Source organism: Drosophila takahashii, chromosome 3R (genome assembly GCF_030179915.1).
Source record: "Drosophila takahashii strain IR98-3 E-12201 chromosome 3R, DtakHiC1v2, whole genome shotgun sequence".
NCBI classification, from domain to species: Eukaryota; Metazoa; Arthropoda; class Insecta; order Diptera; family Drosophilidae; genus Drosophila; species Drosophila takahashii.
The window spans coordinates 29,070,273-29,097,691 of record NC_091681.1 but is presented as its reverse complement, the minus strand read 5'-3'; the positions used below and the strand labels follow the sequence as shown (position 1 = coordinate 29,097,691).

The 27,419-nt window shown below is 40.9% G+C and overlaps 1 protein-coding gene across 1 annotated transcript; it reads right to left on the bottom strand.

The window, feature by feature from the left end:
* Window positions 1-142: 142 nt before the first annotated feature.
* kibra (WW and C2 domain containing protein kibra) lies at window positions 143-26,979 on the bottom strand. Its single transcript, XM_017147141.3, has 9 exons — window positions 26,201-26,979; window positions 5,131-5,429; window positions 3,368-5,009; window positions 3,127-3,307; window positions 2,670-3,066; window positions 2,292-2,603; window positions 2,079-2,199; window positions 1,805-2,014; window positions 143-1,746 (listed from the first exon to the last, which is right to left on the bottom strand). The coding sequence occupies exons 1-9, from the start codon at window positions 26,404-26,406 to the stop codon at window positions 1,323-1,325; spliced, it is 3,792 nt and encodes a 1,263-aa protein (XP_017002630.2). The 5' UTR covers window positions 26,407-26,979; the 3' UTR covers window positions 143-1,322.
* Between the last annotated feature and the right edge of the window lie 440 nt (window positions 26,980-27,419).

The following is a 27,419-nucleotide window of genomic DNA, read 5'->3' as shown; positions in this document are numbered from 1 at the left end:
AAAAAATTGATCTTCATCACTTTCGGAAAATGTAGTTTTTTAACCATTTTTTTGCATCACGATTTTATAAAGAAAACTACACTTTATTTCCCTTTCATCCACCAATTTTACCCACTTCACAGCAGTATAAACACACAATCAATTCAGTTATGTCAGTATTTTTTTGTTTGTTTATTGCACAATTACAATATACAGGTTCACTTTCATATAATTTATTACAACTAAAATTACTATGGTATAGAAAAAATATGTATGGGGACTCTCATTCAGTTTATTCGCACTACTTGCTAGGTTTTGGGGTGGGGAGGGGCTGGGTTCGAGTGGGTCTGGTTAGTGAAAACATAAACAACAGCAACGCTTGCACGGAGCCTGGAAACTGCACGTGCCAAACCTAAACTAAACTAGAGCTGTGGGTAATTTCATTTCATTTCAGACGAACTCAGTGCGCCACGGCAAAGTTTCAAAGTCAACAGTTTTAACAGGTTCGCTTGGGAAAGCATAACAAGGTTTCATTTCATATTTTTCTCTTTTTTTTGCGCTTTTCAATAGTGGCATTGTCGGGGGGTTAGGGGCGCTCTTACAGTTAACATAGTGACGATTATCTAATATGGTACATTCACTTTTTTTTGTGTGGTTTGTTTTTTTTTGCATAGGATTTTTTTATAAAAAAAATTACAGTATAAGAATTCGTTTTGAGCTTAACAAAAACGCAAGCTAACTAACCTAACCGATTGGATTCGAGCGCTACATCGATCGATCCATCAATATAATAAATATTTCACGTTCTTCTCACGTTTTGTGTAAATGTGGCTTGGGGTAATCAAAGCGGTATAACTATTCCTAGATGCGTATAAAAATATTCATAAACATTCGTATAATTTTGCTCAAGTCTTAGGAATACAGTTGGTTTCAATATGAATTTGAAGGCATTGAACGCACAATGTGCGCGTTATGGTTTGATTTTCCATGTTTCTGGTTGGTCGGGGCAAATTGTTTGGGGGCGGGTTGGTGGTTTGTATCTCTTAGTTGCTCTTATATGGTCATCAGTGGGGGTCAATTTGTACAACTGACTATGGGTTTATTTTAGTTTAGGGCTAGGCTGCTTGGCTAATCTAATTACAATATAGGGCTTACATCTAATGCATAGCTATGCGTAGATATATCATTTCTAGCATGGTTCTTCTCCTTCTCTCACGTTCTCTATAAGGCACAGATATTTGTTACATCAGTTGTTTATACACATAAATACTTGTTGCTTAGTGAAAATAAATACTACATTAATTACAAAAATGTACAGCGAAGATGGGGAGTTTTGGAAGGGGCTACACCTCCACGCCGTAGTTGCGATCCACCACGTAGTCGAAGCGCTGTTGCTCGGCATCGTTAGGAGCAACTGGAACTGGAACGGCCGCTGGCTTGGCCTCAGGATTGGCAGCTGGAGTGGCTACAGGAGTGGCAGCAGGAGAGGCAGCAGGAGAGACAGCAGGAGTAGTAACTGCTGGTATCTTGGGCACTGCCCCACTGGCGGCTCTATGGTGGTTCTCACTGAGATTCTTATTTCTGTTGCTGCTGGCCACCAGCGCCGTGTTGATGGCTATTGCCGTCTCAGCTGAATTGTAGAACTCATCCTCGTCCTCTTCCTCCTCCTCCTCTTCCTCTTCGATGGGATTGGCTTCCGGCAAGGTAAATTCACTGGGCAACTCGGGCACCGACAGTCCCTTGCGTGTGAAGAAGGTGATCTTCTCCCTGTAAGCATCAACAATTTAATATCGCTCTTTAGTGAGTTATGTCCAATATGACTTACTTGAACGACACCAGATCGGGACAGCCCTTGGGCACTTTTGTCTTGCGCAGCTTGTGGATCTCCTTGGCGGTCTTCATCAGCAGCTTCTGCAGTTGGCGCTCCTCTGGGCATTTGGCGGGATCGGCACGAGCCACCAGGCGCTGGAACTCCTCGTTCTCGATGGCCCAGGCGGCCACCAAAGGATCCTTGTTCTCGCAGGCCTTCTGCAAACTGTTGGAAAAATAATTAATTAAAAAAGTGTACTTGTTGGTAAGATTTAAATTGATAAACTTACACTTCCTTGAGGTTCTGCAGCTTGGCGATTTGATCGTTGAGGAAATAGAGCTTGCTGTGCTGGGCCTGCAGATCCAGCTCCAAGTCCAAACTGGTGCGGGGTATGTGAGTATGATGCAGTTCTAAAAATATGAATAAAAATCAGTTAGGAAACTATTACAAAATCTCATATTTAAAATGAGAATTCCCAAAGATTGGTAACATCTGTACTTACTTGTGACTGACTTGGGCGCCTTCGTGTGGAAGCGCAGGGATCGTCGCTCGGCGGCACCGCGTTGGAAAGTGTGAGGCGCCACGCCGCAGTGCATCGCGGAGTCGGAGTCACTGCGATTGAGCCGGCAGTTGTAGCGATTCTTGCTGACCGCCGCTGAAGGCGTGAAGGTCTGTGACCGCTTCACCGGCCTGTCGTCCATCAGCTGCGATTGGCCGCGAGATTTCTCCGGCAGAAAGGCGCGATCAGTGTTGGTCTCCTTGTCGGCGAACTCCTGCTTCATGTTTTGCAGGTAGGCATCCAGCATGCCGCTTGCTGTTGGTTAAAAACAAGTAAGTATTTTAGGAAATATTTTAAAATTATAATTATTTTAAAACTTACAGTTCATTAGACCAACGTCGCTGACGAGCTGCTTGTCATCCAACTCCTCCTCTTCATCATCATCGTCGTCGTCGCTGCACTCGGGCTCATTGAGCGGTCCCAGCTCCAGCAATTCGGCGGCAATTTGCTCCTGAAGCTCCATGCAAGGTGCCTGGTTTCTGGTCAGCGTCGATGTCTGGGAGGAGGTAATGGTGGACTCGTCCGAAGACTCCTCCCGGTTGTTGCCACTGGCTGCTGGTGCATTGCTGGCGGCAACGGCGGCTGCTGCTGCTGCGGCACTGGTGGAGGGAATGTCCAGGGACTCGAAGCTGGGAATAAACTTGGAGCTCAGCACGTTGTACCACTTCAGGGTGGAATCCTCTGGGTTAAACTCGGCCATGCTGATCTGCACAGTGCCCTGGAATGTAGAGAATCTACGTTATTTACATCCAAAGAGAAGTGGGTTAAGAATACTCACAATAATCTCCTCCTTTTGGCCAGTCATGGTCACCACGGTCACCTGCAGGCTCTTGCTGAGCAGCTTGTCCAGTGAAATCGGCACGGCAAAGGTATCATTGAAGACAGGCTTCTGGAAGTCGCCCAGTGCCTTGGTCCGAATGGAGGTCAGCGAATTCGGCAGCAACGCAGCACGGAGATAACTGAAAGGGGAGTATAAATATAAAAATCTGCCATCATATTCATATAAATAATATACTTACACCTGCGAGTTGTCCGCCGAGGCAGTCCAAAGGGCCAGCAGATTGTTGGCCCGCTCCAGGGACACCACGAGTACGCCTTCCTGCTTCAGATACTTCAGTCCAATCTGGACCTGGGCCAGTTCCTTTCGCGGCAGATGAGCACGCGATGCCTCAAAGACGCCGGAATCGCCGGCCACGGACTCATTGCTAACCGCCGCCGACACGGATCGCGTATTGGAGGTGGAGGAGGATCGGCTGAGCATCTCCTGCGGCAGATCCAGCAGCGAGGGCTTCTCCGAAATGGGAGAGAGCGGGGCAGCGGCCAGATTGAGCGGCGTGCCCATGTTCAGCTTCTGCAGCTTGGCCTCCAGCATCATGCAGTCGAGCACCGTGGAGTCGAGGTCGTAGGGACGAGCTCTGACCCCGGAAATCGGAACTGGCGGCGGAGCTGTGTAGGCGGGAGGGGCGGGCAGAGCATTGGCATAGGTGGGCTCCTCCTTGAGCACCTGTGGCTGCGTCTGGTCCGCTCCCGGATTATACTTCATCGGTGAGGCGGGCGGCGTTTCCATGGACAGGCTGCTTCTAGGCGAGAGCGTTACCTCCGAGGATTGCTGCTGCTGCAGGACAGGATGGACGGGATGCAGGATGCGCTGCTGCTGATGATGCTGCTGCTGGAACAATCTCTGCGATCGGCGCCTCAGATCCACCACATCAATGGGCGAGTCCACGGCAAAGGGATCGATATAGATGTCGGTGAAGCTCAAAGCACTCTTGCTGCTCGCCGTGGACAGGGAGCCCAGACTGCTGCCGCTGCTGATGGAGAAGGTGCTCTCCGAGGAGAAGGACTTGAGTCGCTCCTCCAGCAGCTTGGTGGACTTGAGAGCCTCCTGCAGCTTGTCCAGCAGCAGCTGCTTCTCCTCGTGGAAGCGCAGACGATTGGCCACGCACGTGTTGTTCGCTTCGTAGGCCTCCTTTAAGTCCTCCTCCAGTTTGTGGCGCGTCTGCTGGATGACCCGCTTCTCCTCCTCGCTGCGCGACTTGATCGAAATGCTGTTCAGATCGTTCAGCAGCTTCTCCTTCTCCTGGATGAGCAGAATGCGATCCTTGTCCGACTCCAGTTGGCCGGGCTCAATGCGCTCCACATGATCGGCCAGCTGTTGCTGCAGATTCTTGATATGCTTTCGCCATTCGGCGTACTGCAGCTTGGTCTTGGCCATCTCCGCAAACCTTGCTCCACCGTTCAGATTGTCCCCCGATGATCCGCACAGATCCGTTTGACTGGCCACGCAAACGCGGTCGAAGGGCGAGGCGAGGTCCGAATTCTCCTCGCTGATCTGCTGGCGACTCAGCTCGTTCTTGATCTGCACCAGGCTGCGCATCAGCTCCTCGCGCACCTTCTCGCCGGAAACGAGGGACTTGTGCACCTTGAGCATCTCCTCGCGTATCGCCTGCACCTCTTCGATGTCGTAGCATCCGTTCTCCCGAGCATTGATCTTCTCGCCCACCGAATACAGCGTGTTCATGCCGCGCTCCGTGTAGGATATATCATTGGTAATGTGGGTCAGCTCCTGCTTCAGCTGGTGGACTCGTTCCCTGGCCAACATGAGGTCGGCTCTCAGTAGTTCCGGATCGTGCCGGCTCATCGAGCTGGAGGAAGAGCACACTGAAAGAAGAAAAGAGCAGGTTAAATTCTGTGCTTAATAATGTTTACTTTAATTTTAGATTGGGTATAATATTAGCAGATTAGTTTCGTGATTTTACTTTGACCCTAAATAGATACTTACGACTGCTTCGACTGGCTGCCAGTTTCAGGTGATTATACTCCTCCTGGGCCCAAAGAAGTCGCTGCTGCTTGACGTCGAACATCTCACGCTTGTTCTCCAGTTGATCCTGCGCCGCCGACAGATAGTCACTCAGCATCTGCTCCTGGACACTCTTCCACTCCTTGCGGGGATCCTCCAGCTGGGTGCTCTGCGCCAAATGATTGATGTAGTAGGGCCCAATGTTCGGATCATAGGATTCCTCCCAACCCATGGGCAACTCATCGCCCACGCAATCCTCGAAGGTCTGTGGCTTTGTGTAGCTATAAAGAGATATTTAAAAGGGAGATAAATTAGTTATGGGTTCCTTGAAAATATAATATTTAAAATTGATAAAATATCAAGTTATTCATATCGTTTCGATATTAATAAAGGTTATGTTTATCTTATTTTACAATATTTGTTTAAAAAATACTAAACTTGGTATTTGAAAACAGTATTTTTATAACTTTTATGAAATGATAAAATATCAAGTTGATATGTTTTTACATTAATCATATCGACTTTATATTAATATGAAATAAGGTAGAAATTACCCTATACTAAAAGGTACCATTGGGTATAATATATTTTTCCTGGAAAAATGGCTTAAGATGTATCTCGAAGCTTTCCCACGGCAGTTAGAGCCGTGGAATTCGATAAGATTAGGCGGGCATTTCCTGTGTGCATTTTGGGTAAAAGTGGGCAACTGTCTCCGGCGGCCAAGAGTGTCGCAGAAATACCAATTTTTTACCGCAGCCATGCGGCGGAATGTCTGCGATCTGTTTGTTGTTGCCAAATGCCAAATGCCGCTCGGTCTCGTCTAATCTTATCGAGGCCATATTCGCATAGTGCGGCAGCAGGGGTACAAAAGCAAAGAAGCAAAACAAAAACAGCGGAAAAAACAGGCCCAAAGCCGAAAGCCGAAAGCCCCAACTGATGACGATGACAACGAACGTCGTCTTCCTTCTGTTTGTTTGCGAAACTCAATTTCAATATCAGGCAACAGCATTTTCGCATTCCAACGATAATTGCTAATCACCATGGATTGATTGTTGAAACATGCGCAGACGCATAAGTCGGTTTGACTGTCTGACTGTCCATATATATCCATATATCGATGTGTGTGATGTGTCCCCTCAATTGCGTATATAAATGGTATTTTTGTTTTTCATTAAGGCCTCGGCCAACTGTTAATTAATCATTGCTTTGGAATTCGCACAGCCATTAAAGAAGCTCCCGGAGAATATACACAGATAATAAAATCTGCGCCATAAGCGATAGATAGCCATGGGCAGTGCGTTTCAGGGCTATAAATTGGTTTATGGCCTGCAGTTCAACGAACGATATACTGTGATTAAAGATCGGATTTTTGTTTACCCTTATAACTTTATAACTAACTTATCCTATCCCTATTTTTCTGTAGATTAAAAGTCAATGGCCTTGTCATTGTTTACCGTGTACTTAACAATAAAAATAATATTACGTATACGCATCGTATGACAACAATATCAATTTGAGTCATTAGCTTGAATCAGCTGTCAAATATAATAAATTGTTATTTATGGCTAATATTATGGTTTCGAAACGCACTGTTACTATGCACATACATATAGAAAATATCATGTTTACAGATACCCAGATTGCAGTTGCCGGTCTGTTGATTCGCTTGGCATTTTCTTAGAATATCTGGCCACGAGCCTTTGCCTTTTGCCTGCTGTTTGCGTTTTTAGACATATTTTTCGGCTCGGCTGTTTTATCTGGAATCGAATGTTGACGCAGCCATTGAAAATAAAATTAGCGCAGCTGGGACTAACAATCGATTTTGTTTATGATTGACTGGAATACCGCGCTATCCAAACAAACAAACGATCGCTGACTAAGATTCAACTATAGATTTTCCTGTAAATACCTGACTTTGAATTTGCAATGCCTGGCGATCGATCATAAATTAGATGAGATACACGCTTTTAAAATAAGTTTAAAGAGGTTGCTAACTTTAGATTTCCTAATCTGCGGCTATATTTGGCATGATTTGTGGATCAAGCATTCTAAAAATTCCCACATAACACATTATCTTAGATTGCCATCGATGACGTCTGAAGAAATGGTTGGATTGAAAAGCAGCTTTAAACATACTCTAAAATCTTATTGTTTTAGAGTAGAAAATGAGTTTCAATTAGCTTTAAGCCTTCTATTAGATGTGACGTTTCATTAAGATAAGATACTAAGTACCTACAATCAATCTTCTTTCAAGCATAAATTGCTCATTTCCTGTTGGTTAAAAATTCTTAATTACCCCAATGTACCCTTAACTTTTCATGGGTTAAACGCTCATGTGAACGTGCACTTGGACAGGGACTCCCATTAATATTAAAGAGTCATTGGCGATAGCTTATTGTTGATATAGTATATATACACATCTATGCACGCCCGTATATTTATTGCAGTTGATTGAATTAAACGCACGCCTTTAATAAACGGAACAAGGTTCATCCACTTTGCACTCGAAGCACCAAAGCAAAACAAAAGAAAAGTGACACAAAAACATAGTGAGTAGAGGGTAGTGGGTAGAAAAAATAAAATATAGATACCAAACATGAATAAATAAGCTGATACTGATACACAAATGCAGCCGGAGACATGTGCCAGTCTCTGTACGAAGACTATAGTATCTCGGTGCACGGGTCCAAAGCTCCACATTTGACACACAAACCGAACCAAAACGATCTCACGATCGCCAAAGACAATCGCCAGCGAAAAATACATGACTTTGACTTGACGACGTTGATTTGATGTCGTCGTGTGTGGATATTGTGGCCCGTCGATGTCAACAACACACGGGTTTCATAATTTTAAATCAACAAATTTTGTATTTATTTTTTTGCAGTTTGTGTAAGCCAAGTTAAGTAAATGGCACAGTTGGCCATCTTGCACTAGCTCGGGGCTCAGACTATTTCTATTGAAATTTGGAAATTATAGGCAAATAAATGCATCCTAATTAGGTAACAAAAAGAATCGAAACCCTAACACCCAGCCGTTTTCTGTTCCTATCTTCAACACTTTATATAATTAGTTGTTATCGTCTTGGTTCTGAAATGCAAATCCCCTGCAACAGATAAAATTACCGTCTTTCTAACCGAACGAATCCCCAAGGAAAGACCGTTCATTGAAGAACATAAAATTCCCCGAACCTTTGAGAACGGCTTACCCTGTCATTTAATCAGAAGCTCCTCTTTCGGCAGACAGGTGTCAAGTGCGCGGCAGAGTGAGTGGCAATTAAATTCGGTAAACGGCTGCCGTTTTTTATGTGCCTTTAATTAACTCAATAAGAAAATCGTATGCAAATTTTTATGGGTTTTCCATTAGCGCTTGACCTCAGAGACATCAGCGCCATCGATACGATGCCATCACATAACCATCGCAGGCACCACCTTTCAGAACCAGAACCAAGACCACCTCCCCGTAAAATCGACGGAAAAAAATCAATGAAAAGTGAGGCGGGTGGGCGTGGCATGGGTTACCAAGTAATAGGGCTTCATTGGCACTTTTGCAGATGCTGGCAAAAAAAAAGACCAGGAAAAAAAGAGGAAGGCAGCCAGTCAGCTAACGAGCGACTAACGACTTGTTGGCCTTTTAGCAGTTACCTCAAAACTCACTCCAGCCCACATTAAACGTTACATTTGCTTTGATATGCTTGTGTGGCATGTTCAAACAGTTTCGGTCAAAATTTGAGCACTCACATAGAGGATTTATTAGAAATGTAATACAAAAAAAAAAAAGAAACAACACTCCAAAAGTCATGAAAAAATATTTTTAAAATAATACTAAAATTAAAGTACTTTCAATGAAAAGTAATTTTAGTTTACATGCTTTCGACCTGATATTATATTTTATATTTTTTTAAGAAAACCTATTATCTTGGCCGCTCCTGTGGGCGCAGACAGAAAACGTGTCCGCCGAAAGAGCGGACAAGAAATCTGCATAAATTAAATTATATTGTAAACAAAATATTTATGGCGCGGCGACGCAGCGTCGACCAAGCGCTGTAATAAATTCGCGCTTAAAAATAAAAAAAAAGACAAAGGGGTGGGGGCAAAATGAGGAAAAACAAGTTTCAGACCAAAAATATTTCAGCATGAATTTCGTTGTCACAATATGAGTGAAACATGGGCATGGCATGGCGCAGTCGAGGGGAAAATAAAAATAAAATAAAAACTACGGCGAAGACGATGGCGAGCGGCCAGCGAAGTTGTCATTAGGCGGCACTTAAGTTAACTGCACACAGACACAACATGCACACATCAAAAAGCACACATCAACCATATTATTTAACTGTTCACGTCGAGTTTTATGCTAATTCGCGGCCATAACCAGTAAGAAATGGTCTACGGAGTCGACCATTTGATGACCAATAAACAGCAAATCAAAAAAGTTTCATTAGAAGATTTTTGCCTAATAAAGTGCTAAGAAATTCCAGTACCAGTTGGTCAATTACTTTAATCTGCAAAACTTTTAATGGCACTTCAGGAGCTTTAAGCCTCTAAACCTGTAGGTCTTATCTCTGCTTTTAAGTTTGCAATCTTAGTTTGGCATAATAATTCTATACTTTCTGCTTAAACCTATCTTAAGTATTCATATTTATCTGCAAAACATTTCATTCCATTTACTTTAATCTTTAATGGCGGACATAATGCGCTAAGCCCCTTAACCTCTTAAGGTTTTCCTCTTAATGGCTTTAAATCTTATCTCTCCAGTTCCGTATTCAGAATTCTTGAACCTAAGACCATGTATCGTAGGTTTGCATTCCTATCTGCTCGATCGAATCGGAAAACCCCATCAATTTGAATTCTTTCCTAAATTGATTTCTTCAAAAATAGGTTTTAATGAATTCACTTGGGGAGAATCTCACAAATTAGCCGGCCATTCATTGCGAGCCCGCGAGATCATTTAGCAATTCAAATCGAGGCCTGCGTCAATCAAGCCAGTCTCAAGCGCTTTGTGGTATAAATGATCATGTCCGAAATAAGCATAATACCAGGCAGACAAAAAATAAAAGAAGAGAAACAGAAACAGAAAAAATAGGCCCAACTCGACTTCGACCACTTCGCAAGCGAGTCACGTAGCTCCGTAGTCGGATTTACTCTATTTCAATTATTTCGCTTTGGCGGAACTGAGACATCGAACACGCAAGTGGAGCCGCAAGTGTTCCGGTTTATATTCGAGCTCAAAGTGGTTTGGGAAATTAATGTCAAGTTGATGTATGCAAGAATCATATAATCTCCACGTTATAACCTAATTTGATCGGGCTGACCGAGCGGAGCGGGCCAAACATCACCTTGACATACCTATCTCAGAAATACTATACGTTTTTTATTACGGGTTATGCTTTGAGGAATGAGGAAACAACACCCCCCGTTGCGGCCGATTGTGAAATAGTTTTACAGCCCGGCTGGTACAGTGCGTTTCAGAACGATGGCACCATATAAGTTGTTTGTGATTCAGCTAAAGATAAAAGGCAATCAAAGGTCGTCACATGTACTTATCGAGTGAATCAGTTAGCGTAGGTCATTTTAAAAAGTACTTATAGAACTAGATTTTTATAATAATTCTAGCAAGTTTTTAATTAATATTCTATAAGATATATACATGAGAACTAATGGGTTAAATATTATTATTTATTGATGAACGCCAGTAATCGAGTTTTGTCGATTAGTAAATGCAGCAATTAACGAGATTTTTTTCATTATCGAAGGTCAGTTATCTAATGAAGGAATGACACTTAAAAATACTTTAGTTCTTACAAAACAAATATGGAACAGAGGACCCTGACTATAAATAAATCTAATCTGTTTTAAATCCCGTTTCATAATATACAAATAAAACTAAAGATATGAATTAGTTAGCAAATAAAGTTTATAAGACTAAAACTATTTATAGTGTTAAGTACATACAGCAAATCAAAACTCATGATCGCTATCTGGCAGATGCTCCAGAAAAGATTCATTGTGGAAAGCACAATGTTTAATTATAATCGCTCACATTATTTGCTGTAAAATTATTTGCCCCGCTTCTGGCGGTGATGTTGGCTGGGTTTCATTATCTGTCACCGTCGAGCGTTGACAAATATTTTCGAGCTTAATCAAATTACGCTATAAAGGTCGTACGTCGTTTTATCTTATCGCGGTTGTTCGTTGTCGTTTTTGCTTTTGCTGTTGCTGTTGCCGTGCGTTGCCTCCTTTTCATTCAACCAGATTCCAAGTGGTGTTCGCAGTGGAGTTTTCCCCGCTGCGACTTGTGAAGAGAAAAGTGGCGTATATTAGCTGCATTTCCTGTTCGCATCTCGTCTATCTCACACTTCCACTTCCTTCCGGCGCGATAAAAAGCGGAAACCACTTTAATGCCCGTCCCCAACTTGTGTGAAGCTTATCAAATGCATTTTACTGCCCGTCTCTATGCATATTTTAAATATTTTCAGGCCCCCCCCACCCACAAAACACAAAAAATAAATAAAACAAGAAGAAAAAGTCAATGAACTGCGCATGCGTTGAGCCAAGATAAGACGAAGGTTTTCTATTTTTTGGGGACGGCCTATCTAGGAAAGTGTTTTACAATCTGGCCAATGGGATGCACGGATTTCGGGGCTTTTTCCCCTACCCCCATATCTCTTTCAACCCACTCGTCTCGGCAAGTGGGTGTCAATTACGAAGTTCGGACTTTGGAATCCGAAGACCTCAGACCCCAGGGCCCCATTCTTCGATTCGAGTGGCGTGGGCCGATCTCACATTAGTCACACCGAAAAACATGACGGCCCAGAACAACTTATCCATCTTCAAGGCTTCCAGAAAGAAACAAACTTTTGGCCGGCTCCTCGCCTCTTCGTCTTTCACATTTCGAAATCACAAAATGTCTGCCATAAATTCCAAAGTGAACAATTGAAATAAATTTTTGCGCCATGAGCACGCCGACTGCATACAAATGAACTATTAAAAAATTCATAGAATTTATACATGGACATAAACAAACAGACAACCAAGTAAATGTATGCAAAGAGCGCCCACTTGGCCGCTCATGGCAAAATCCAAAATCCAAAGCTAAAGCAAAATAAACTTAAATTGAAATTTATGATTTTTAATGACCTGTTGACGGGCGTTTGCGTTTGCTTTTGCGTCTGTGATTGTGCGAGGTCCGCATTCTATTTGCGGCCACTGTAATTGCCAAAATTCGAAAGCTAAATGGCAGAAACGAAAAATCACCGAATTTTTCAAATGCATAATTTATAAAGGGGCCAACGTTTTTTTTAACATTATTAACCGGTAGAAAATACGGATGAGGTCTTACACACCTGAAAAATATATTATCCACAAAAAAGGAGGCCTGTTATTAAATTTCCCTATCAGAACTTTCAAGTTCTTTATTTTTCAATTATGTAGATTAAACTTTTCCATTCAGGTGTATTTATTGACCTCATACGAATAGATTAAATCACTTATCAAAATACGCCCTGTTATCATAAATTGAATGGTGAATCAGTTCAATGAATGAAATATGTTACTAAAAAATCACGCGATTACTTGGTTTTAATCAACTGAACTACCTAATACATTTAAGAGCAATAAATTTACGATCCTCATTCTGAAATAAATATTTGTGCGAATCAATTTTGTAACATTTTTAGTCTGGAAACATTTTAAATTTCCATTTTCGGCTGGCTTTTGGGAAATATGCAAACGGTATTCAATACGTCAACAAAAATTCTTGGTATGCGCATTATAAAAGATTTAAATTCGACACGACAACTCGGAAACATTTCTCTCGCCCACATGGAACATGCCAAAATGTTTCCAACCGATCCTAACTTATATATTCACGAAAATTCCTACTAATTTTGAGTGTGTGTTGGAAACCTTGGCAGCGTCAAGAACAAATACAAAGTTTGTTTTGCTTTGGGTTTTGGCTTTTGGCTTTTGCATTTTTCTCTTTTTATTTTTGGTAAGCTTTTCAGACTTCAAAGTGTCCACCTGTGCATTTTTCTTGGCCTGACATTAGTCGGTTCCGGGAATCGCTGAAGTAAATGCATGGCCAAGAACCTCAAGATGGAGATATGTACTTTGGTGGCTCTTTGTTTTTATTCTCGTCTTGTCTCGCTTTTTTCTTTACTTTTTGAAGACGAATGCAACTGCAAAGTTAAGTTTAAATTTGCTTGGCTAATAGCCGTAAGCCATCCGTGTTTGTTTTTTTTTTATGTGTGAGTAGTAGTTGTTGGCCCCTCGATCGTGGTTGTACACTCTGTCATTAACAAAACAACTGTTGCGACCTTCACATACCAGAGCAGCCAAGCGACTGTGCGCCAAGCGAGGCGAGATCGCATATGTCTGTATCCCATATATATACATATTACAGCTCAGTTCAACATAATAGAATATGGGTATTTAATTTGAAATAACTTCGAAATATTTTTCAAAATATTTGGGAAGATAGTATGCGTTATGTTAGATATATCATCTTAAATTCGACCTTTCTGTAGCATATTTACTATTATTTTGAGCATGACTGTATTATACAGATCGTACACATATACATATCGAATATATTGAAATAATAAGGCGAAAAATCCGACTGCAAAACGTGAATGCGAACGCGAACGCAAAACGCAAGCTGAACGACGTCAACGTCTCCGCCTCGAAATTATATTCGCCCGATCGTCATACTCGTGGGTATACGTATCTGATAGAATTTAGCCCGCAATAATGCAGCAGAGCAGGGGAAGTTGAAGTTCCCCTCCCCAACCCCCCAATCCCTATACCCATTCCCATTTCATTCCATTCCATTCCGTACGATACCATGCCATTCCATTGTGTTGGGGCCCCGCATTCCAGACATGGGGTCGTGTGTGTGCGAATTGAACCCAGAATACTGGGAATATATGCATAAGCACATGCACTTACTTACATATCTGGATCGGGGATAGAATGGTTGAGGTGGGGGAATGGGGGATTTTATGGGAATTTCGTACATTTCCATGGTAAAAATGGTAATGCCTTCCACCCTTTAATTGTGGGAGCGAAATCAACAAAGGAATAAGCTTGTCAAGATCAAGTAAATATGTAGAGCTTCATTTTATGGATGAATATTTCATAGTTGCAGTCTAGCGCATTTATGCGATTCTTTAATCGAAAATCATACAAACTTTGCATCTGATAGTTTAACAACAATAATTCATTTTCAAAGATCACATTATGTACTCAAAATAGGGCAAGAGACTTTCGACTACAAATTTGGTTCGCATTTGGCAGACACTTTGGCGATTCACAAATACATAGGATATTCTTTATGGGAATTATAAAAGATATTCAAGTATTTTCGTGGAAAATTTCTAAAACCAAAAGTCTTGCCAAGATCAACAAAAGTACCTCCTGCTAAGAATTTGTATGGATTAACTTCAGAGTTTTTATACCCTTGCAGAGGGTATTATAATTTTGGTCAGAAGTTTGTAACGCAGTGAAGGAGACGTTTCCGACCCCATAAAGTATATATATTCTTGATCAGGATCAATAGGGGAGTCGATATAGCCATGTCCGTCTGTCCGTCTGTCCGTCTGTCCGTCTGTCCGTCTGTCCGTCTGACCGTCTGTCCGTCTGTCCGTCTGTATGTCTGTTTCAATACCGTTTGCGAGCTCAGTTTAAAAGCTAGCGCCTTGAAACTTTCACAGTCGTCCTAAAACATGTGTACGCAGATCAAGTTTGAAAGCCGACCCGATCGGACGTCTATATCCTATAGCTCCCATAGGAACAATCGGATATAGCTTTCACAAAATGAAGATATTTCGCTCAGTGTAAGAGCTATTGACATGAATCTTTCCAAATCTTATTTTTTTGTGCGTACCTTGATCAGGGTAAAAGCGCGTGCCGATCGGACGTCTATATCTTATAGCTCCCATAGGAACAATAGGGTGAAATCGGTCAAAATTTGACGTTTTTCAGGATATTTCGCGCAAAATATAAGCTATTCCCATGAAACTTTCCAAATCGTATTTTTTTGTGCGTACCTTCATTAGGGTAAGCCCGCGTGCCGATCGGGCGTCTATATCCTATAGCTCCCATAGGAACAATAGGGTGAAAAATGTAAAAATTTTTTTTTTTTAATTATAAAATATTTTGTTGTTTATTAATTCATGTTGCTAGTCTAGTCAAGTTTTAATTCGTAAAATCTGCAAGGGTATTAAAACTTCGGCTTGCCGAAGTTAGCTTCCGTCCTCGTTCATATTTATTTTAGACAAATTGGTAAAAAAAAAAAAAGGCCTCTTTAGATTTTCACCTATGAATTTAATTTTCTTTTTGCAGACACTTGGGCATTTTTTTTTGGCCAAATATATATGTGCACATTTTTATAAATATGTTTTTTCCCTGGTCTTTGCAGACAGTTTGGGAATTCACATCATGGCCAAAATTATTTCAAATATTTATTCATTATTTCTTTTCGGTTTTGTTTTCGCTTTACATGCCATTCGGCAACAACAACAGCAAAAGCAGAAACACGAAAATACTTTTCAACGTTGTCTACAAATAATAATAATGAGAAGAATGAAAGCTGGCCCGAAAGAGATGGAATGCGAAAAAATGCCGCATGTCAAATGGGCCAATTAACATTTCTGTTATTTGCCGTATTTATTTTTGTTGCCTTCTTTTTTTATTCCGCCGTCTTGTTTCGCCTTTTGTTTTATAAATAAATATGCTTTTGTTTAAGATTTTTTGTTGTCGTCGTCGTCGAGAGGGTCGGGTGGGTCTGGGTCTGGTCTTTATTGTTGGAGTATGCAAAAATGTAGCCAAATTTGTTGTTCGCTGTTATTTTTGACGCCAGGCCATTAAATAAATTATGTATGCACCCCTTCTTCTTCTTCTTAGCGTCTCGCCTCTTCATATTTCTCCTTAATGTGCCATAACAATAATTTCTATATAAATCCGTTCGAAACGAAACGAAACAAAATTCCAATTCCAAGATATCTTTTTCTGGCATTTTTCGGTTCGGTTTGTTTGTTTGTTTATCTCGGCACACAGATATTCACCGAAATGCCCAACCAACACACATTGTAGGTCCGATTCCGATTCCGATGGCAAAAGAACTTGAAAGATTTCCAATTTTATGGTAAGCGCTCGTGGCATACCATGGAATTTTAGTCCGTTTGTTGTTGCCTTTGGACGCGGCTGGCCATAACCGATTGGCTTTTATTGATTAAAGAATTTTTCGTATTATTTTTTGTGGGTCGTTTTGCGGTTTTGCGTTCTAATGTTGCTGTGCACAGAAATATGGCGGTCAGGGTCGGCTCATAAAGATAAGTGAAACGAAAAAATAGTTAGTTTTTCTAAAAGCTAACTAAACATTTAAAAATTAAATTAGTTTGTATTATTTTTGAAAGTTTTAACACTTCATTATTTTAACTTTCAATATAAGCATATTATACCATTATTTATTTAAATAAAAGTGGTAAATATTTAAGCGTTATTTGCCTTACAACAGGATGCCGTAAATAAAAACACATTTTACAGCTGCCAACAAGTTTTGGTTATCTTTCAGATACATTTGCATAATGTTATTAAAAGATACTTATCGAATTCTGGCGCGTGTTTCAAGTCCAATAAGGAAAAACACGAAAAAATGCGGTGCTCATATATGTATCTGTGTATTATGAGCGGTTGTCAGTTGGCATTATATAAGCCAATTTAGATATTCTTGTTGTTCTTGGCAGCGACAAATACAAATCGTACAAAATATTTATTAGCGGCAGCAGATGCGCATCTGCGTATGTGTGTGTGTTTGTATCTAGGAATGCGTGTATGTGATCATTTACTGCGAGGCAAACAAATAAACAAACATGCATAAATAACTCGTTGCAGTTGCAATGGTTGTTGCTGCTGCTGTTGCTGCGATGTTGCTGTTGCCTCCAGCAAAGTGAGAGAAGGAGATAGAGAGATCAACTGAGAGCGAGCGAGATAGCTGCGGCTCAGGAATGCGGTTTTGACAAGTTCCTCTAAAATTGTACGGGCAACTTTGCTATTTACGCTATGAAACAACAACAATAGCAACAGCTATAGCAACAACAGCAACACAGCGAGAGAGCAACAGCAATGTGTGCGAAGGAGCACGGAAAGCAGAACATAAAAAAATACCAACAACACAAGATGGTTGCGATCGCTGCGAGAAAGAGAGAGAGAGGGATAGAAAATGAGCTGGGGGCAACATCTAGCAACAACAACAAATGCACCAATAGCAACATTACACTCAAACTAATTTTAAAAAAGGAAATTAAGAAATATAAATATATATAAAAATATTAAAACTAAAAACTGCTAAACTGCTGCAAGACTATCACACAAAATTAAGGATAAGTGAAAAAAATAATCATTTAAACAATCTTTTTTGAATATGTTTAAAAAATATTTTTTTTTTGAAAATTGAAAATAAAATATTTGTTGCAGTGCACATAAAGCAAGAGCGGCAACAAACTATGCAGCAATGTCGTCGTCGCAGTTGCAGTCGCAGTCGCTAGTTGAACGAACGATCGAAATGGGCGGTGGGGGGCGGACGAGGGGGCGTTGGGTTGGTGGGTTGTTGGGTTGGGGATTGTTGGGAATGCCAGAAGAGCGCGGCAAAGTAAATGCATTTTGTGCTTGGAAATAGGCTGACGACGACGACGACAACAACAGCAGCAACAGCAACTGCAGCGATAGTTGTTGCTGTTGGAAAATATTTCAAAGTTGCTGTGAACTCACAACAGCGGCAGCGGCACCAATTGAATGCAATTTGCTTGTGTTTGTGAGTTTGAGTGTGCATGCATTTATTAAAGCAATGCGCGCATTGCCTTAAATGCCAAAGCTACTACGAATGTATGTATCAAAGCATTACATGCGTACACTGAAAAAATATTAACAAAAACAATTACAAAATAATTGTAATTTAAAGTTTTTAGCTACAGAAACAGGCTTATCAATAATAAAACATTTGTGATTAGAGAAAATAAAACAATATTCAAACTTTTTGTTTAGTAATGCCACATTGGAACAAATATATTCCATTTTTTTTGCCATAGATTCATGGAGTACTTTTTTTTCGGTGTACGTATGTATCTATGTTAGCTACGCCCTGCTTTTTGTATTTGGCAAACATTCCATTCCGTGTGTTGTTGCTGTTGCTATTGCTGTGTTGCAGCCAGGCCGCGCAACATGCAGCCCATAAAAATGTTCTTATTTATGTACATATTTTGCCGGGGCAGGCGATGCAAGATGCAAGATGCAATCTGCAAGATGCCAGTTGCGAGAGCAGGAGGCAAAGACAGTTGCTTTGACATGAATGTCAGCTTTGCGCATTTAAGCAGTTTAATCAACATTTTTAAAGCCTCTCTCGCTTGCTCTGCAGCGACTTAGATCGCGCTATCCCGCTCTTTTGAGCCGGTTTTTGTTGGCCAGACCATATCGCCATATCCCATGTGCAATGTGCATCCTATGTGGCACCAGTACTTGCATCAGTAGTTTCTTGCAAACTAGAGATGGGCGTGTGACAAAGATACTCTCATATCTCGTATAATTCCACTCACAAAAGAACAAATTAAAAGTAAAGTAAAAAACAAAAAATCTTTTTCGCGCACATTCCTTCGTGCGGCGTCAGAATGCGATTGCATATCGGAGAGCTCTTTTGCCCTGACCCACAAACCAATAAATTCCAGCTTAAATATCCCAAGAATGCGCCGAGTCGAACAAAAAGAATCGGGCAAACGAGCGAATGAATTATGCGCTGTGGTAAACATTTTGACAGCGAACGCAGCACACACAAAACCCACAGCACCAGCCGAAAGATACTTCGCAAAAGATACAGCCAGACGTACAGATACAGATACATTTTTAAGTGGCATCCCAGGAATGCCGATATACAGCTAAAGTCCACATATGGCCAACCGCACACTCGGCCCCTCTCTTTCCCACCAACACGCTCCCGTTCTGCCTGCCTTATCACTTCATTAGGCCATAAATTCGACAACAAAACGAAATTCCACAGTTGAACGAACAGCAGCAAACAACTTGAACACCTACGAGATACACAGTTACCGATTCAGATACATTCCACAGCCACGGCCAAAGTCCCCCTCCTCCGCACCATGTTAATTATGCTCCTCCTGCAGGCGCTGCATCGCATCGCATCCAAAAGATACAACAAAAAAAACAGAAAAGAAAAGAAATGTAAGGAAAAACGAAACAGAAAGAGCAGAAACAAGGTAGCCGGGCCACTTCAACACTACGAAGTTGAGATACTCTAAAAAAGTGATCTTGTATCCGAAGAAATACTTCACTTTTTAGATGGCAGATTCGCTTGTTCTAAAGAATTCGATTTTTTTCTCTATATTTTCCTAATCAAAATGTCTTAATCTTATTGCAAACTTTTAAGGATAACTATATTTGTAATTCGGTTGTCATTTACTTAAAAAATGCCCCCTGCAAGGGTATCCAAATGAGAGACGAATACAAAATGCGCGTGCGCCTGCGCAGAAGCCATCAGCTTCATCATCGCATAGCCCCCCGCAGATTCATCTGCATCTCCTCCCTTTCGGGGCAGACTTTAAGAATATGTTATGCGCACTCAAATGGCATTCGGAAAGTGCTACTGAAAAATAATACAAAAGTTTTGTTCGTGCAGTCAACAAAAGGGCCAGAGAGTTGGGGATGGAGTTAAAGTCCCCGTCTTAAGACCGGGGCTTCCATTGGAATGCCTCATTCGGTGTATGGTTGTCTGTGTGTTGTGCTTTGTACACTGGATTTCTGGTTAGCCCATAAAGTATTTAGTCATGGCAGCTCTCGGAACAGCTGATTACAGCGACTGGCATTGTCCACACCGAGCGTGTCCAGTGCCTGATTAGGGCAATTAATTGCCAGCGATTAAATCGAGAAAGAAAGATGAGTCCCCTCCTCCTTCTCCTGCTTCAGATCGTGGAATTTCATGGGAAAGTGTTTTCAAATAGCAGATTAAAGATTAAAATCTTATAAAGCCGTTCCCGTGTATCTACTGTACCGGGAACAGCTGCAATCTTTGAGAAGCTGAAGCTAAATAAAACACATGCTCGGGGCATGGAATCAATCCTGGTTTGCCCTTGGCCAGGCTGTTTCAGTTTTTAAGTGCATTATTTCTGGTTTTAGAATACCACAGATTGCAAACATAAACTGGGGAATTTTATGAAGAGGATGATATTTCATTTTTAGACTTAAGGAATGTAGGATCTAACTATTTTGAACTATAAAGATTGAAACTATCTACCACTTTTTTCTCTCAGCTAGCAAAAATGTATCTCACTGAATTTTATCTTGAGTGTGCACATTCCTGGGCTTGTATTTTAATTTCGTTTCATTTCACTTGCTTTATTATTTTTCATAGCCGCATGCACTGGTACTCGTACATGGAGGAAAATTGCTACCTTTGCACAGATTCAGACTTTTTCGTACGGACTACGGAGTACTTACATATATATACACATCACGATCAGTCAAGAGCCAGCTCAGCATATGGCAAAAATCCGACCAGACGACGACGACGATCGGATCGGCATGCAGACGAGTGCAGAAACAAAATTAGCGAATAAAAACAAAAACCGACATAATAATGAAAAAAAAAAAATAAACGAAATGCCTGCGGATCGCGCGTGCAGGCAGCCAGCTCGAAATCCAAAGCCAAAGCCACAGCCAAATCCAAAACGGAATCCCAATTCCGAGCCGCAACCTCGGCCAGTAATAACCAGACCAAAGAGCCACCAGAATCGCGGCCCTATCCACGTCTCCTCGACGAAAAAAAAAAGAAACAAAAAAAACCAAAACTGAAAAATCGCCAACAATCGCCAGGCGTAGAGTAACTTAATTTTCTGCTCACGTCTGCAGTTTCTGTAAGTGAAAAATTGTTCAGCTGCGCGAATGACAGCTGAATTATTATAAATCGATATGCTGGCCACTTGGAGATTCACGAGGGAAAAATGGCAAAAAATGGGGGCTAGTCCGAGTCACAATCACAGGGCCTAAGGTGCGATACACGGTGAGAATAATCAAGTGCTTTGAGCTAAAAGTTTGAATTACTTGGCTAAAGGGTTAACCCGTATAAACTTTGGGATTTTTTTTATAATGGATCGCTGGATATTATAAGGTTTTATAAGATACATGGAATACTTAAAAAAAATTAAGTTTCCATTTTGAAGAGGGCGAACCCTTGGATTGTTTTGCCCGGCAATCCCCTGCTACCCTCTTAATTAGCACATGTTGAAAAGGAAATCATTATGCTTGATAAAAATCACAAGTGTTGATTGCTGAAGAACGTCGCCGCTGACATGCAACAAGTGCGAGACAGGAAAAGTCGTTGCAGATCCGTCGACGTCGTCGTCGTAGTTGTAGTTGTTGCTGCTGGAAGTGGTTGTCGTTGGCTGGAAGTTGTTGCCACTTTTTAGATGGCAGTTGGTGGCAAGTTGCAGCAGCGGCTTTGGTGGAAAAACAGACGCTAAAATGGGCAAAACATGCGGTGCGAGGAGCGACTAAAGTTCGCTTATGTATCTGTCAGATACATTATGTACCCATGTGCCTATCTCTGGCCAGCGAGTGTCGCTGTTGCAGTTGCAGTTGCCGCAAATGCCGCCGATGCTGCTGCTGCTGCTGCAAGTGCAAAAGAAAATATTTTTTAACGCTTCGGGCCGCATAGAGCAAACTAGAAAATGTTGCTGCTGGCAAAGAGCCGCGCGTTGCATTCATGCGCGTAATCAAATTGTAATCACGGCTTCGACTTCGACTTGCAACAGGGAGCAGCAGCAGCCGCAACAGCAACAACTGCAGCAGCAGCACTGCAACACCAGCAACAACAATTTCTTCCCTGTTGTTGCTGTTGTTAAGTGGAAATACTTGTTGCACAAATGCAATGCATGCTCCTGCTGCCGTTGTTGCCTCTTGCCGCTGCTGTGTATCTGCATCTGTTGTCCGCGTACAGTAGATATTGCCCAAGTGCAACTGATCTTTTATTACAAATTCGATGTTACACCACATATAACACAGATAAAAGCGCAGATGAAGAAAATCAAAATATGAAAAATATAAGTTTATTTTAACCCAATGATCATGTAATTTTGATATTTACCACAATAAATCTATCTATCTTCTTCCAAATGATTTAGAAAAAATCTAAATTTTTTTTCATATTGTGTTTGCATTTTATTATAATGTATTTGTTAAGAATACATTTATTTATGCATTTATAAAACTGTTTTTATATAAGGTACCGACTAGTTTCATATAAATTTAGAGTAGAATCAGTTCAATAAAGACCATTTGGCAATCTCTTGACATTGTTTTTATGACAATTATCACTGTAGGTGCAGCAGCAAACGGCAATTGCATCTGCATTCTTTCCACTTTTCTTGCTGCCGCTGTTGTTGCTGCATTGCCTTGTGCAATTTATTAAATGAAAAATGCCGTTTTGCAGCTTTCCAAGTTGCTATACATGTACAGGCCAGCGCATATAAGTAGATATATACGTACAATATATATAGATAGGTACATATCTAAATACATGCTCGGACATGTGCTGGCATCTTTCGCTGCAAAAGCCAAATTGAATTTTATGCAAATTTTTAGCCCGTTTTGACTCGGATAGAAATCGCCACATCTAATGCATAATGCCTGGCAGCACACGCATGCACGCCTCTCCCCAATCCTATTTTTTCTTTTTCTTTTTTTTCAGCTCTTGTTTCGATCGCCTGATTTGCGTTCTTTATGCAATTGGTCGATCCAGCGATCCATCGAACCAACAGCTCGATTGTCCGCTCTCGAATTAAAATGCCACAGGTGGAATTAGAACGCCACAATCTGGTTGAGAGTGGAGTACACGGAAAGAAATGTCACTCCCTTTTAAAAAGTTTGGCCATTTAATCTAAACATTATTACATCTTATGAACAGATATATAACAGGATTCAGGGATTAAATCTCACAGGTATACAAATATTTTTTCGATATTAAAAACAAATAAAATTCATTCGCTTCTTTCCGTGCACCTATTTCTTTTTTTATTATAATTTTTTGTGCTACCGATCGGATGCAGATACTCAAGTACAGCCCCCGCCGCTGGCGCCACTCTGTCCGACTTATGACAGCGATCGTTAACCGCTTTCGCTAGGCCTTTTTGGCGGCGATTTGAGTTTATGTAAAACAAACGAGTTCGAGTAGTCAATATCTCAACTGGTAGCCAACCGATTTTCTTGCTATTTTATACTTTGTTTTTTTCCCTGTGCTTTTTTGATTATTTTTGTTTTTTAGCTCCTATGAATAGATCGAAAAACTGTCACCAAACACGTTTTCTGTCTAAAAACGCACACAAAAATATTCCACTGTGTCGCCGCCTCGTTTGTGGCTAAACAATTGGCCAAAAAAATGAAAAAACTGGTGAAAAAATATGAGAAAATAAAGAAGAAGACGGCGGCGAAAAAATGCCAAATCGCATGGCCAAGTCAAGTCGTTGTTAACTTTTGTTTATACAAAAAACAAAAGAGAGGCAACAGCAACGAAAATCACAAAAAATACCGGCCCGTCGAAATGCTGTACAAACAAGTGAAACATTTATTAAGTCAAATACGCTAAGCATTGGAAATTCCATGGGATTCGTCATAAATTTTGGAATCCTTTAAGGAAAATGAATAACCCACCTGATCGATAGAGTTTTATAAGCAACGGTGTTTTTTCTAAACTATTTTTTTAAATCTATATTCAGCTCTTTTAAACAAAATTTTTCAATTCTGCACACATTTTCGTTTAATTTTAGAAAACCTTTGAAAATATGGGCTATAGCCGGCCGAAGCAATTATCGGTAGAATTTCAAGGGTATCGATAATTCGACCTTGCATACTTGAATTGGAATAGATATTTATTTTTTCTGTGATTTCTGTTGGCTGTGCTCGAAACGTGGCGAGGCCTTTAAAGGCCGCCCGAGGCCTGGCTCGCTTCGCTTTATTGTAGAAATTTATTTATGGTTTATTGGAATTTTTGCGCGCTACCGGCAGCAATTTTTAAAATTCAATAGCAAACGCGTGTTGGAGGAAGGGGCGAATCGATCGATAGACAGCCAAAGAGGGGGCGAAAAAAGCGTAAATAATTTTGGTTAAAAAACATAAGAGACTCGCAAAATACCAATAAGGGAGTAAAACTTTGGACATTTTTGTTTGCTAAATGCGGATGGTGAAACCATGTTGAAATGTATTGAATAGATTCAGCAAACTATTGAATAAGCAGGGGAAAAGAAAGAAATATTTTGTATTTCTAAAATATACAATTAATATATCAAAAAATTAATGAAGAAGACTTGAAATGGGTCACATAAATTATAACGACGCAATTAGAGCCCTGAAAATCCTTCAGATTCGAAATGTCTATAACCCTGAAACCGGAACGCACATAGATCGTTGCTTTGTGTGCCCACTGGCAGACATTCCTACGACATGTGTGCATATATAATCTACTTGATGCATAACCCTAGCAAATGCGCAGATGTTTCGTTTCATTTTCAAAGGCGAGCGGAGGGACAGGGAGAAATGCTGAAATTCCACAACGCTTAATTCAGTGAAACATTTTCAACAATGTCCATGCAATTTGAAACAAACAAAGGGAATGTTTGTGTTAATTGAAAGCGTGAAGCGCACACAGCCTCAAACGAACTGAAACAATAAGGCGAATACAGATGAAAATGCTCAGTAAGAAATACAGATATGAAATTATGATCATTTCTGATGATTTTACATATAATTACAAATAAAAATACATAAAATAAATTATATTAAAAACTAAAAAATATAATAATTGATATATAAAATCCATTTAATACCGCTCTACTTTTTCTTCTCTGTGAAAAATCGAAAGATTGAGCGAGAGGGCGAAGAATTTCGGAAATCAATTATTTCGAAACTGCAAAAATTCCTACGTACATTTTGCAATTGTTTATGGGCAAAGCGAGAGACAGAGACGGAGACCGGGGCAGAAGGCAACAGGCAAGGGAAAGAGCGAGAGGCAAGACAAAAAATGTGAGCGAACGGCAAACTAAAATGTATCTATGAGATACATGGCCTGATCGCAGCTCTCTCGCTCGCTCTCTTCTGGCTCTCTCGCACTCATTACGTATGAGTTTGTTGGTTTTGTTTTCCTTTTTTTTGCAGATCATTCGCCGAGCTTTATTTAACTTTTGCTCTCTCGTTTTCCTGACTTTTTTTCTTGCCTTTTTGCCTTTACAATTCATTTTTTGTTTGTTGCCACTCTCAGTTCAGTTCAGTTATATTTGGAGTCTTAATCATCGAATCGGAATGTTTACTCCAAGTTTTTTCCCCGTTCCGTTTTGTTTTGCCTGCTGCCGTTGCCTTGTTTAAAATATGTAATTTATTTCGCTGCTGCCTCTTGCCTTATTTTATTTTTTTTTCTTTCTTGTTGCCTCCACCGATCGCATTCCTTTACACACACAAGCGCGCACAACACACAGCTGCAGCACGCACCTTTTCTTTCCGGTTCAAGAGCGCTTCGGAATCGGAATTTATATGGGTTTTTTCAGCTTGTTTGCCCAAGCTTCCTGATTCAGCGAACTGCCGCTCTCTCACCTGAGTTTAGTACTGTTGTAAGCGGGCAATTTGTAAAAAAAAGTTTATTTTGAGCTAAAACTAGACCCACAAAACACTCTTATTAGCCAATCGTGTCAGTATTTTTAAGAATTTAGATTGTGTAGGCCCTAAAATGTATTAGAAATTGATTTTTTGTCGATTTTTGAACATCATTTTTTATAAACTTAGTGCTGTTTGGTTATAAAGGGTTGGAATTTTCAAAAAGTTTAAGTGAAGTTGGTCTTTTTTTAACATTAGTAAATTTCCAACTGATTTTTTGTTTGAACTTTGATTAAGACTTTGAAATATTTAGCAAGCTTAACCAGTTATGAGATAAATTTAAAGGGATCAGGCATATGTTTTTGATTACCATTTTAATAATATTTGTGTATATTTTTTTTAGGAACACTTACCAATCTCTTGGGTCCAACCAGGTTGTCTTCTTGTTGATGTGGTCTATGTAGTAGGTCTTGCCGTCGAAATCCTTGGCAATATCCCAGCCATCGGGAAGTGGGAAATCGCTGTGGTGCTGTTGCTGTTGTTGCTGCTGGTGGGGCCGCAGGTGGTGGGGATGCAGGTGGTGCTGCGATTGCGAAGCGGTTTGTTGCAGATTCGGCATTTTGGGCGTTTTTTCTCTCTGTGTACTGGGAGTCTGAGAAAACTTTTGTTTTATTTTCACCCGTCGCGCGTTTTTTCTTGCTTTTTGCTATCTACTTCAGCTTCTTTTTCGGGGGGTTTCTCTTTGCGCTGTTTACATTAGCAAAGACATTTCATTCCGTTTCTTTTACTCCGGCGATAATGGAGACACTCACACTGGCACACACACACACGCGCGCAGGGAGAGAGCGGAGCGCGGGCGCTCTCAATTATTTATTTATTTTTTTCGTAACTGCATTCCATTCCAGCACAAACACACACACTTAGAGGGAGATAGAGCATACAAGCATACGATCACTGCTCAGTTGCTGCCTCTTCTTTCCATTTCTCGCTGTTGTTGCTGTAATCGTTTGGCTCCTTTTTGTTTTCGCCCAATTGAAACTAATTAACGAGAAATCAAGCTCCTATTTGTCGGTCACTATAATCCGATTTTTGGTTCAGAAAAAAATATTTATTTCGGTCCGCTCCGAATTTCTCGAGCGCGCAAGTCCGCGCTTGATAACCGTCCGAGTTTTTTTGATTTGTTTTGGATCGGTGCTGGTGGAGGTGGGAACACAGAAACATCGTTGGAAACATCGGTTTTAAAATTTTCTAGAAACATCGATGTTTTTGCAACAATCGATGTTTTTGTCCCATCACCAGGAAACGTAAGTGTCGAAACGTAAGCGTCAAAACGTAAGCAAACGTAAGTGGCAGTTATACGTAAGTGTAAGTTATACGTAACACCGGCTCTCCGTCATTAACTCAGAGAGGAGAGCGAGAGAGAGCCGAAAGTTGTTGTTGTTAGAGGTGGCGAAACATGGAAACATCGATGAAAACATAGAAACATCGATGTTACAATTTTCTAGAAACATCGATGTTTTTGTCCCATCACCAAGAAACGTAAGTGTCAAAACGTAAGCGTCAAAACGTAAGCAAAAGTAAGTGGCAGTTATACGTAACCCATCTCCGTCATTAACTCAGAGAGTAATAACT

Bases quoted from the DNA above. Each gene is read 5' to 3' on its own strand.
- kibra (XM_017147141.3), bottom strand. From the start codon at position 26,406: ATGCCGAATCTGCAACAAACCGCTTCGCAATCGCAGCACCACCTGCAT. The intron at 5,430-26,200 runs GTAAGTGTTCCT...ATCTCTTTATAG, and splicing joins TGGTTGGACCCAAGAGATTG to CTACACAAAGCCACAGACCT. The intron at 2,015-2,078 runs GTAAGTTTATCA...TTTTTCCAACAG, and splicing joins CTGCAGAACCTCAAGGAAGT to TTTGCAGAAGGCCTGCGAGA.